This window comes from Eumetopias jubatus, unplaced genomic scaffold (genome assembly GCF_037043125.1).
Source record: "Eumetopias jubatus isolate StellerSeaLion01/CBP00866 unplaced genomic scaffold, mEumJub1_p1.0 scaffold_16, whole genome shotgun sequence".
Classification (NCBI taxonomy): domain Eukaryota; kingdom Metazoa; phylum Chordata; class Mammalia; order Carnivora; family Otariidae; genus Eumetopias; species Eumetopias jubatus.
In genome coordinates, this window is record NW_028274822.1 from 86,488,310 (window position 1) to 86,500,948 (window position 12,639).

Below are 12,639 nucleotides of genomic sequence, written 5' to 3' on the forward strand. Positions count from 1 at the left end.
AAGTTATTCCTAGAAAGATGAGAGGCCCCGGCATCAATAGGCTTTAGATTTGGGACAGGCTTTCCCAGAAGTATGAGATTCTTTTCATTCCTGTGGAAAGGAACCAGAGCTGGTGGTATTGCATACTTCATCGATAGGTTAGTGCACCAGGAAATTAAAATGGGAAACAGAGGGAACTGCTGATTGTTATGGTCAAAATTTCTCTAAAGGAAACTCCACAAAGAAGAATGTCAGATGCAGGGGAGTCTCCACTAGAAGAAGCAGAAGAAGATGAAGAAACAGAACTGGAAGAAGAGTATAACCAATATTATAGAGAGGTGGAAAGTATGCAACAGGAATTAAAGGAAGATGACATATTAGTACGGAAAGAGCCTCAGCAGGAGGAGGAGGAAGAGGAAGGAGAGGAAGGAGTGGAGGAGAAAGGGGGGGAGGGGGAGGAACAAGGGGAAGGGGGGGAGGAGGGGAAGGAAGGGGGGGAGGGGGAGGCCGTCAGAGAAGAAACAGAGGAAAAGCCTGGAGCAGCACAGGAGGAGGGGGCTGCAAGACAGGAAGAAACCACAGTGAAGCCTCCAGAAGTCACCAAGTCCATGACCAGTTCGAAGAGACTTATATTGACTGATTCCCAGTCAGTCATGTCAGGAACTTCCCTCGTAAGTAGTAATTTTAAGTCATTCATTCATTCATGCATTCATTCATTCCGAATCATTGCGTGCTTACCCTATGCCAGGCTATGGGGATAATACAAATGAAATACAATCCATTCACTTAAGGGGCTCTAGGGTGCGGAGGGAGGCAGACTGATACCTGAACACCATAAAACAATATGCTAAGTGCAGTGATTGAGAGATGCATGGGAGATATTTAAAAAAACAAAAAACAAGGACTTAGCCCAGCTAGGAGGATGGTCAAGGAAAGCTTCCTGGAGGAGGTGTGCAGTGGAGCTGACATAAAGAGCTCCTAGGGGTTAGTTAGAGTGTGCTTGTCTAAGAACAGAGTCCGCGTGATCATAGTAATGTAGGCTCTCCTCCTGAAGGAGGACTCAGCTGTGGTCCAAGGAGAAGTGACTCTGTGACTCGTCCATCCTTGGAGACAACCAGTGCCACTTAGAAGAATGGATTTGCTGTGGGGTTCTGCTAGTAGACCAAGAATATACCTGGCACACCCATGATTCATGCTATTTAAGTACAAAATGTCCCAGGCTCCCTTTTATTTTTCTTTAATCATTGTTATTTTTTAAGATTTTATTTATTTATTTGACAGAGAGAGTGAGTGAGAGAGAGCACAAGCAGAGGGAGTGGGAGAGGAAGAAGTGGGCTCCCCACTGAGGAGGGAGTCCAATGTGGGGCTCCATCCCAGGATCCCAGGATCATGACCTGAGCCAAAGGCAGATGCTTAACCAACTGAGCCACCCAGGTGCTCCCCAGACTCCCTTTTAAAACACTTCATAGTTTCAATGTGAGGCAAACACTAAGGCTGGCTGAATAGGAACAGAAAGGAAAGTAAAGGAGGGGATGAAGCAGCTACACACTGTATTTGGAATTGCAATCTTCTTTTATTTCTTTTTTAAGAGAACCCTTAGCGAGTCAAAGCATGCATTAGAATCAGAGCATTCAGAAACAAATGAGCTTTTAAGAGACTTGAGCTCAGAACTAAGATTTCTTGATTTGGATCAAACCCGTTCTGAGGAACAAGATATTAGTTTCCCTGAAACACAGTCCTCAAGCGAGCTCAGGGAGAAAATCGACCAGATGCTCCAAGATGAATTGGGACAAGAAAGGAGAGAAGAGAAAAGACTATCATCCTTAAGTGACGAACAAGAGAAAGAATTCCAGTCCAAAGCAGAGATCCTGGAGAAATCACTGGTGTCTACCAGCGAGGACATTTTGTTTCAAAAGGATGACAGTGCCAACGTGTATCCTTTGGTAAGTGTAACATGCTTTTTAATTTCCTCTAGTGCTTCGAGAGCATTGTGAAATAAGGGAATTTTATGCATATGGGAAAAAAATACCACCAGAAAGATCCCTTTTGAACTAATAATAGACTCGTGTGTTTTAAAGTTCAGTTCAGCACTCTGGGCTGACATGTGTGACGGGGACGCTGCATCTGGGTCCAGTAGTGTTGCTCCACAGGCAGGACATTCCGGACGTGGTTTGTCTGTTGCATAGGGTGCTGTTTCTTGTGGGAGACTCAAGCTCCATCTCCCCCTCTCTTCCCCTTCTCTCTCACTTTCTCCTCTTCCTTCTTCTCCATCCCTTTCCCCTTTCGCTCCTCTCCTCACCTCTTCTGCCTCAGCTGGCTTGATACCTCTTTACAAGCTCCTAAAACCATTAAGGGCTCCTAAAACTATCCATTCAGAGATGGACCAGAAAGCGAAAGGTTGGAAAAAGTGAAAGCCACTGAGAAAAGCAACAGGTGGTCCAAAGGAATCTGCCTTTGCTGTCACAACAGTATTCCAGGGAGGCACCATCTGCAAGGAATACAAATATTATCATTTACCAAGAGAAGGAAGAGGAGAGGTTTTCCCTTCTTCTTCCATCTGCTCCTGAAAATTGCTCCCTAGGATTCATCTCCTTTTTTTCTCCTGTAGATTCCGCCTTTGGAAGATTTGTAAGTGATTGAATGTACTTAAAGTGTTTAATGTAGTTCCTGACACAGAGTGAGCACTTGACGAGTGTTCACATGATGATGATGATGATGATGGTGGCAAGGATGGTAATGATGATGAGGATGATGGAAGATGCCTAGTGGGAGATGCAGACAACTGACAGCCTCCTTTCTGTAGACTGGGTTTACTTTGAGCAGTGGAGTTCAAGGTCAAAGCTTGTGCTTGCTCAATCTGAAAGAAAGAATAATAATTGCTTCTTGGCCTTTTGGCTAAGATCAAGTGTGAAAGAAAGAATAAGTTTTAGAGCCCATTAAGACTTTGTCTTGTTGGGCGCCTGGGTGGCTCAGTCGTTAAGCGTCTGCCTTCGGCTCAGGTCATGATCTCAGGGTCCTGGGATCGAGTCCCACATCGGGCTCCCTGCTCCGCGGGAAGCCTGCTTCTCCCTCTCCCGCTCCCCCTGCTTGTGTTCTCACTGTGTCTCTCTCTGTCAAATAAATAAAATCTTAAAAAAAAAAAAGGACTTTGTCTTGTTTAGCCAGCTAACAAGACATCAGGTGATATCACTAATGAGAGCAAGTGGCCTTTGTGCCAGGGGTTTGGGTCCCCTGTTAGCTTTGGGCTCACTGCAGAACCCAGCTCTTCTAGACCACCTCCCTCTGCAAATTTGTTTAGCTCTTTGAGGACACTTCATTTTTTTCCCCCATTCCTGTATTGTTTTTTTCTTTATGTTAAAATTAATAGGCGCTCTTTTTTAAAAAAAATTAAAGTAGGGGCGCCTGGGTGGCTCAGTTGGTTAAGCGTTTGAGTCTTAATTTCAGCTCAGGTCATGATCTCAGAGTTGTGAGATGGAACCCCGCGTCTGGCTTTGTGCTGGGCATGGAGGCTGCTTGGGATTCTCTCTCCCTCTGTCCCTCCCCCCTCTAAAAATAAATAAATAAAAATCAAAAATCAAAAAAATTCAAGCAGATTCCTCTTCTTGCACAGACCACACCAAATCCATTTCCCTGAGGTGACTAACGTTTGGTGTAACTATGTATCTTTCCAGACGTTTTCCTGGGCATCTGCAGACATGTTGTTTGTGTGCTCCTGTGTGCGTGCACACACCCCATGACACACATTAGGTTTTGTTTTCTTTACCAGTAAGATCTTCTGCATTACCGCAAAATGTCTTTCCACTTACCATGTCTCGGAGGATTTTCCGTATCTGGGCATGTACGTCCACTTCCTCATTTTAAATTCAACTGGTTCCCTATTATTGATGGCTGTGTGTTACTTCTGATTTGTTCTCACCAGAGGTGCTTCAGAGAGTGTACTCTTGCCTCCCTCTCTGCCCGTGGCATTCCCCTTTTCCTTTGGGGTGTCCTGCCTTATCCCAAAGGCCTGGAATAACTCACAGTGCTCAGGGTGAATGGGCATAACCATTCTATGGTTATAGATACCGTCTCTAGCCCAGAAAATGAGGTATCATGCGTTTATGAGAACGACTCTTATGATTGTCAAATGTAGTGAAATCTGGCTTTGACAATAGCATTTGTGTTCGTGTTTTGGAAGATTGCTGTAAGAAACGGCTATTTCCATGATCATTCACCATGAATGGTAAAACTAGTGCAAATGCAGTTGATACTGTGTGGTTTCAGTTAATGTGAGTGCTGCTTGAGCAAGGAAGTTCTGTTAATACTAAGTGAATTCGTTACTAAAAATCTCAGATCATTTAGCCATCACTTTAGATGCTACCACATTTGACTGATTGGTCTCAGACTGTTTTTGTTGTTGTTTTTTTTTAAGTAATCTCTACACCCAGCGTGGGGCTGGAACACTCTGGAGATCAAAGAGTCATAGGCTTTACTGACTGAGCCAGCCACACGCCCCTAAATGGACTATTGTTTTGAGCAGTTTAGATTTATAGCAAATGAAACGAAAAGCACAGAGTTCCCATATACTCCCTTGTGCCCCCCCCAACGCCAGGTTCCCCTTTTGTTAATATCTTGCATTAGTGTGGGACCTTTGTTACAGTTGATGAGCTCATATTGATCGTTATTATAAACTGAAGTCCATCATCAACCATAGGGGTCACTCCTCGTGGTGTAACATTCTCTGGGCTTTGACTAAGGTATAATGAGGTGTATCCACCATTGTCGTGTCCTATAGAGTAGTGTCTCTGCGCTCAAATCCCTCATGCCCCACTCTCCATCCCTCCCTTCACCCCCTCTCTCCCTGGCAACCATTGTTTTTTTATCGTCTCCATAGTTTTGCCTTTTCCAGAATGTCATGTAGTTGGAATCATACAGTGTAAAGTCTTTTTTTAAGACTTCATTTGTCAAAAAGAGAGAGAGAGAGAAAACACAAGTGGGGGGAGGGGCAGAGAGAGAGATAAGCAGAATCCCTTCTGAGCAAGGAGACCAATGCAGGGCTCTATCCCAGGACCCGGGGATCATGACCTGAGCCGAAGGCAGATGCTTAACCCACTGAGCCACCCAGGCATCCCCACTGTGAAGTCTTTTTAGGTTAGCTCCTTTCACTTAGCAAAATGCATTTAAGATTTCTCCATGTCTTTTCCTGGCTTGCTAGTTCATTTCTTTTTATTGCTGAATAATACTCCCTTGTATGAATCCACAGTTTGTTTATCCATGATTTTTTTTAAAGATTTCATTTATTTTGACAGAGAGAGAGAGACAGCGAGAGAGGGAACACAAGCAGGGGGAGTGGGAGAGGGAGAAGCAGGCCTCCTGCTGAGCAGGGAGCCCGATGCGGGGCTCGATCCCAGGATCCTGGGACCATGACCTGAGCCGAAGGCAGACGCTTAATGACTGAGCCACCCAGGCGCCCCTATCCATGATTTTTATAAAAGACTTTGAACACAAAAAATTTGCTTAAGTAAACTACTATTGGGTTAAAAGTAGTAGTCAGATTTAATCTTAGTACCTCTAATTTTTCATTTCAGAAAATTTTTATTTTGGATTTATTCCTGGCAATATGGAATTTTTAATGATGCTGAGGGAATTTTGTCTCTTTATGCTTTATTCTTCCAGGGAAAATGATATATGAGGACCAAATATTCCTGGCTGAATAATTGCCTTTCTTATGAAGTTCCTTAGTCACTATGCTGTAACTTGTCCATTCCATATATTTTCATGAAGTAAATTGAATTTCACAATATTAAGTGCTCACTGTGTCAGGTACTAAGCAGTCTAGGTTCTGAGGAGTGGAAGGGTAGGACGTTCTTTCTGCTTACTGTTGACTTTCTTTTTTAAGCAAGGTATAATTCACATACCATTAAATTCACCCTCTTAAAATTTAAAATTGTGGTAAAATACACATAAAGTAAAATTTACCATCTTTCTTTAAAGATTTATTTATTTGAAAGAGAGAGAGAAAGGGAGGGTGGGGAGGGGCAGAGAGTCTTCAGCAGACTATACGCGGAGCCTGACGTGGGGCTCAATCCCGTGACCCTGAGATCAGGACCTGAGCCAAAGCCAAGAGTCAGTTGCTTATCCGACTGTGCCACCCAGGCGCCCCTAAAATTCACCATCTTAACCATTTTTAAGTGTACAGCATAGTAGTAAGTACATTCACACTGTGGTGCAACCAATGCCTGGAACCCATCTTGCAAAACTGAAACTCCCTACCCATTGAACAACTCCCTGTTCCCCAGCCCAGCCCCTGCCAACCACCATCTACTTTATGTCTCTATGGATCTGACTCCTCTAGGGACCATGTAAGTGGAATCCTACCATATTTGTCTTTTTGTGACTGGTGGATTTCACTTACACGATGTCCTCAAGGTTCATCCATGTTGTAGAGTGTGTCGGATCGCCCTCCTGTGGAAGGCTGCATAATATTCACATTTTGTTTATCCATTCATCCATCGAGGGACACGTGGGTTGCTTCTACCTTTTGGCTTCTGTGAAATAATGCTGCTATAAACATGGGCATACGAATATCTCTTTGAGACCCTGCTTTCAGTTCTTTGAGATATATATCCAGAAGTGTAATTGCTGCAGTATATGGTAATTCTGCTTTCAATTTTTTGAGACATCTCCATGGTGTTTTCCACAGCAGCTGCACCATTTCACATTCCCACCAAGAGTGCACAGTGGTTGCAATTTCTCCACATCCTCGTAAAACTCACCCTTTTAAAGCATACCATCCATTGGTTTTTAGCATGTTCACAAGGTTGTGCAGCCGTCACCACTGTCTAATCCCAGAACGTTTTCATCCCCCACAAGAGAAGTAAGTCCACATCCCGTAGCAGTCACTCCCCACCCACCTTCCCCAAGCCCCCAGCAGCCACTAAGCTACTTTCTGTCTCCATGGATCTGACTGAGCATGCACTGTGTGGTCCTGTGTGTCTGGCCACTTTCACTCAGCATCATGGTTTCAAGGGTCATCCGCACTATAGCACGCGGTTGAGGACATCCTTGAAGTGATTTCTCTTTTTTGGACTGATGATGTGAAATCCTTCTCCTCCAGAGACTGTGCCAAGGGTGCCTGGCATCACAGTTCTGGGCTCAGCACACTTAGTGTCTTGCTGGTTTTGCCTTTGTCTTCCAGACCATGACTTGGTCTTTCGGATGGAACAGTTCTCTTCCTGTTTACTATATTCGAGACGAAAACCAGAGAGTTCTTCTGTATGTCTGTGCTCACACTGCGGTCATCTACAATGTTTTCAAGAATACTCAGCACCATCTTCAGGTATGCAAGTTTTTGTTGTTGCTTTTTTTTTTAAGATTTTTTATTTTATTTATTTATTTGAGAGAGAGAATGAGAGATAGAGAGCACGAGAGGGAAGAGGGTCAGAGGGAGAAGCAGACTCCCTGCTGAGCAGGGAGCCCGATGTGGGACTCGATCCCGGGACTCCAGGATCATGACCTGAGCCGAAGGCAGTCGCTTAACCAACTGAGCCACCCAGGCGCCCTTGTTGTTGCTTTTTAAGATTTTATTTATTTATTTGAGAGAGCGAGTGAGAGAGAGCATAAGGGAGAAACAGACTCCCCTGCTGAGCAGGGAGCCCAATGGCCCAAGCTGACGGCAGATGCTTAACCGACTGAGCCACCCAGGTGCCCCTGAACTATAGCAAGTCTTGTCTTTGGAAACACATTTTATTGTTCATTGTTTCTGTTTCTAATCAGAATCAATTTACAAACAGCAATTGATTTTAATTTTATAGCAACAAGAATTTAAGACATCTGTATTTTTACATTTCCCTAAAACTGTGGTCAGGACAGGTCATGTTGTCTCCACAGTACCATGGGGAACACAAAAGGCTTCAGCAGGGATTTGGACCTAATTAACACTTAGAGGGCTTTGCAGGTTTAAAAGGGCTTTGATCCTCATAATCATGCTGAGAAGTGGGTGTTAATATCCCCATTCTACAGAAGAGAAGACTGAGGCTCAGAGTGGTTTAACTGACTTGCCCAAGGGGGCACTGGTACCTGGTGAAACCAGGTCTTGAATGTAGGGCCCCTGACGTGAAAGCATTGAGTAGGATGATTGTCGTCCTTATGCCTCCCTCCCTTGAGCATCTTCATGTATTTCCAGTGCCCTCTGTGCCTCCTTGGTGTCCTACATGTCTTCCTTCCCCACACAATTACGAATTATAGCAAGCACTCCGAAGGCAATGTGGACTGCTGCAGGAGAGAGATCAAGAGTGAGAGATGGCCCTCCGATTGGGTGGGCTGGCAGTGCAAACGTGCCCTTCGTGCCGAGATCTGACTGACTGAGGAGAATGAACCAGCCAGGGGCAGTTTGGGGAGGAGCATTCCAGACCCAGAGGGCTCCAGGTTTGCAGGCCTGCCCACGGGGCCCAGAAAGGAGGCCGGTATGGCTGACTCGGAGTGAGCAAGGGGAGACGAAGAAGGGAGGAAATGGGCTATGTCCTGGCAGGGACCACTACCATCTTGTTTGTGTTTCCAGAAGGTTCCTGAGTTACTGGGAAAGGATTGTTGGGGGATGGGAAGGAAAGCAGAGAGACCAGTGAAGAGGCTTTTGCTCCGGAGCTGCTCAGTGACCTGATGTGGGCACTGTTTTAGGGAGATGAGGCCAGCAGGGCTTCAAGGGGGCTGGCGGTTGGGCAGAACCCCAACATTTACTTTCAAGGGTTCAGAGTTGGGCACGTGCCTAGACCTGTAGGGAGCCCCTGTCCTTGTGGGGAGTGTGACTTGTCCTTCAGGGGTTTTGAGGGAGAGAAAATCTGAAAACCACTGGCTATGGAGAAATGCCAGGGAAAGGCTATAGGAGTGGAATTTTCAGCCAGATGAACCTGGAAAGGGAGCTTAGTTCTCTCTTTGGGGCCCCAGCCTCTCCTACTGTCCTTGATGTTTCAAAGCATTTTCTCTGCATTTCTGCAGGGCCACCCTAATGTGATCTCCTGCCTCTGCATCAGTGAAGACAGGCGGTGGATTGCCACGGCTGACAAAGGGCCCAACTGCCTGATAATTATATGGGACTCCTTCACAGGGTAGGCTTGGTGCAGTCCTGTTTTCTCCTGCCTAGTGTAGTGATCTGCAACAAATGAGTAATGCCGGTCTGGGCATGCAGAAGCCAGTGACGGGATGCCGGGTGAGGGTGAAGTAGCCTGGGGAGGCTGGCCATCTTGTTGCCTTGAGGCCTGATTGAGTGACATTACCTTGGTGAATTTCCCATTTACAGTTCTTGGCTCCTTAGGCCCAGAAACTTGGTTTGGCGGTGTCCCAGAGTAGATGGGACTGAGGGAGGTTAACTCACACTAACCCAGCTTGGAGGCCCAGAGAAGTGAAGTGACTTTCCCCACCTACAAAAAAGGAGGCTAATCATACCCACTGTTTTAGTTTCCTTGGGCTGCTCTAAGATATTATCACACGCTGAGGGGCTTAAAATAACAGAGAGTTATTCCCTCACAGTTCACGAGGCTGGAAGTCCAAAATCAGGGTGCCTGAAGGGATGGTTCCTTCTGGGCCTCTGAGGGAGAAACTGCTCCAGGCCCCTCTCCCAGCTGCTGGTGGTGGCTGGAAGTCCTTGGTGCTCCTTGGCTGGTAGACTAGTCACTCTAGTCTCTGCCTCTGTCTTCACGTGGCATTGTCACCTGTGTGTCTCTGTGTGTCTTCTCTTCTCTGAGCTCAGCAGCCATTGGATTTAGGATCCATCCTAATCCAGCATGACCTCATCTGAACGAACTACACCTGCAAAGATCTTATTCCCATATAACGCTCACATTCCACAGCTCTGGGTGGACATGACTTTTGAGGGGTTCCTCAACGCATTACACTTACCTTACAGGACTGTCATGAAGACCAGTAGAGCTCACAGTACGTGGCCCATGATAGATGCTCATATGTGTTTTCTTTCTTAATTCCCGGTCCTAGAGGCAGAGTGAAGTGCTAGTTTAATAAGATTGTAAGGCCCTGGTTGGGTTGTGGGGGGGGGGGTGGGGTGACATGGGGGGTGGACGAGTCCATTTGGGCACAATTAGGAAGAAGTTGTATTTAATGCTCTCGAGTGTTCTGGAAAGTTATGTTGGATGTTCTAAGACACAGGTCCCCCAGGTGACTGGCGACCTCCTGGGGCCACGTTACCTAATCCTGGTCCTTATCTTACTGGACATCTTGGCGGCATTTGACACTCTTCATTTCTTGGCTTCTCTGGTACCATGTCCCCTTGGTTTTCATCCACCTTCTGAGACTCTGTTTCCTCTGGCCCGAGGTGGTGAGGATGCGGTTGGTACTGTTCTCCAGCCAGGAGGGAACAGATCTGGGGTTTGAAACCACGCCATCTTCATCTCCATAACCACCTCATATTTCATCTTTTCTTGGATGAGGAAGCTGCTGGAGAACATTCCACCTGCATGTCCCATGGGTATCTCCTGCTAAAATGTCCCAAAGCCCTGTTGTATCTCCTCCCAGATGCCTTTTGAACCCACCCCCACTGCCCCTGCCCCACCTGGTGTCATCTGGGCTCTCGCATGGCTGGCTTCCTTCTCTGCAGCTTCACTCTGCAGCCTAGCCTCCAGAATGGGGATTTTGTTTTATTGTAGTAGAATATCCATAACATAAAATTGACCATCTTCACAATTAAAAAAAAAGATATATATATTTATTTATTTAAGAGCAAGAGAGCGTGAGTAGGGAGATGGGCAGAGGGAGAGGGAGGGAAAATCCTCAAGCAGACTCCTTGCTGAGTACAGAGCCCGATGCTGGGCTCAATCCCAGGACCCTTGAGATCATGACCTGCGCCAAAACCAAGAGCCGGCCACTTTACTGACTGAGCCACCCAGGTGCCCCATCTTCACAATTTTTAAACATAATTCAGTGGCGTTAATTATATTCACAATGTTGTGCAACCATCGGCACTATTTCCAGAACGTTTTCATCACCCCAAACAGAAACTCTGTGCCAGTGAGCTCCCCACTCTCCCTCCCCTCAGCCCCTCATCTACTTTCTGTCTCTCTAGGTTTGCCTGTTGTCATTTTATGTCCATAAATCATATGTGGCTTTTTGTGTCTGGTTTTTCTCTCAGCATAATGTTTTCAGAGTTCTCCTGTGTTGTAGCATATGAATCAGTTCTTCCTTTCTTTCCAAGATTCTAGTGCATGGATATACCAATTTTGAATTGAAAGCTAATGTCTTCTTTGGCTACCATCTCCAATCTTTGTCTTCTTCCTAGAGGTAGTCAATTTGGTGTGTTTCCTTCCAGAATATTTGCTCTTGTCTTAAATACAGATACGTGAACATCATCCTGTAGCATCATGTGGTTTTTCTCCACAGCCTTTTGAGTGTGATCTCCCAAACGCAAAATCTGATTGTGTTGCTTCCCTGATGAACACCCTTCAGAGGCTGCCTCTTGCCAACCCAGCCTGTGTTAGAGGGAAAATGCATCTTGCATCGTAGCCACAGGAACTTGTCCCCCAGAAAGTGAAATTCCCCTTCTGCATGACTAGCTGTCACCTGTGGCTGTCACATGTTTCCAGCTGCAAGTACTGGGACGTCCGACTTACACACGAGGGAAAGTTGTTACATGCTGTGACAGAGAATCTGCAGGCGGGAAGGGCGGGCCCCTCACACATGTCTCTTCTCTGAAGCTGTTGTTGATAGCACCCCTTCCGCAGGCACGGCTGGCCTCCTAAAAAGTGTTTATTCTTTGCTTTTTTCTTGCTTGAAAAGCTATCTCCCCACTAGATCGGGGGGTGACTCTGGCGGTGATTTTTTCTTCTTAATTACAAAGTGCCTCTGTGGTGAAGAATTCAATATGTCCATATGAGTTTTATGATATAGTAAATGATGACTTTGGGACCCAGAAAAGATTATTTGGTTTTAGAATGAATATTCATTTTATTAAAGTTATAAGAACCATAGTTTTTCTTTAAGCTTTTCATTCAACTTATAAATCTTACTCCTTTTATAAATCTAGCATATTTTTGCAGTTGCCTTTTTTTTTAAAGATTTTATTTTTATTTATTTGAGAGAGAGAGAATGAGTGATAGAGAGCATGAGAGGGAAGAGGGTCAGAGGGAGAAGCAGACTCCCTGCTGAGCAGGGAGCCCGATGTGGGACTCGATCCCAGGACTCCAGGATCACGACCTAAGCCGAAGGCAATCGCTTAGCCAACTGAGCCACCCAGGCGCCCTGCAGTTGCCTTTAAGGGGGTTTTGATTAATGTTTGGCCCCACTCACAGATTTGATTATTAATTCCTTTTAAACATTTTTAAACTGCACTTAGAAATGGAATATATTTGGTTTTATCTTTAAGTTCTTTAGTAGTCTGATTAAAAAATGAACCCTTCACCCATACTTAAGTAATTCTTGTAAATCTAATAAATTAGACATAACTATGACAAATCTTAAGTTCTCATAAGTATTCTAATATTGTTTATAAACCAATGTGATTTGAATTTAAAATCACAAGTCTAAATCAACTACAGGCTTTAAATTAGAATCACAAATCTAATCCATCAGAGGCTCTGATATGTTAAATTCTCTTAAACATCACCCATTCCTAAACAAAATAAACAAATTCTCTTCCCACCAATATGTTTATAGTACAGGCCCAACTGACATCACCAT

The 12,639-nt window shown here is 45.2% G+C and overlaps 1 protein-coding gene across 2 annotated transcripts in view; it reads left to right on the forward strand.

Annotated features, from left to right (window-relative positions):
• The first annotated feature begins 227 nt into the window (after positions 1-227).
• The window catches only part of CFAP251 (cilia and flagella associated protein 251), a 63,524-nt gene continuing 51,112 nt past the window's right edge, over positions 228-12,639 (forward strand). Inside the window, exons 1-4 of one of the 2 annotated variants that reach the window (XM_028116654.2) lie at positions 228-667; positions 1,580-1,922; positions 7,157-7,297; positions 8,953-9,062. In XM_028116654.2, the coding sequence (XP_027972455.2) occupies positions 228-667; positions 1,580-1,922; positions 7,157-7,297; positions 8,953-9,062 (1,034 nt within the window). Of the gene's footprint in view, positions 668-1,568; positions 1,923-7,156; positions 7,298-8,952; positions 9,063-12,639 lie in introns of both variants that reach the window. The other variant, XM_088019339.1, reaches the window with a different exon arrangement.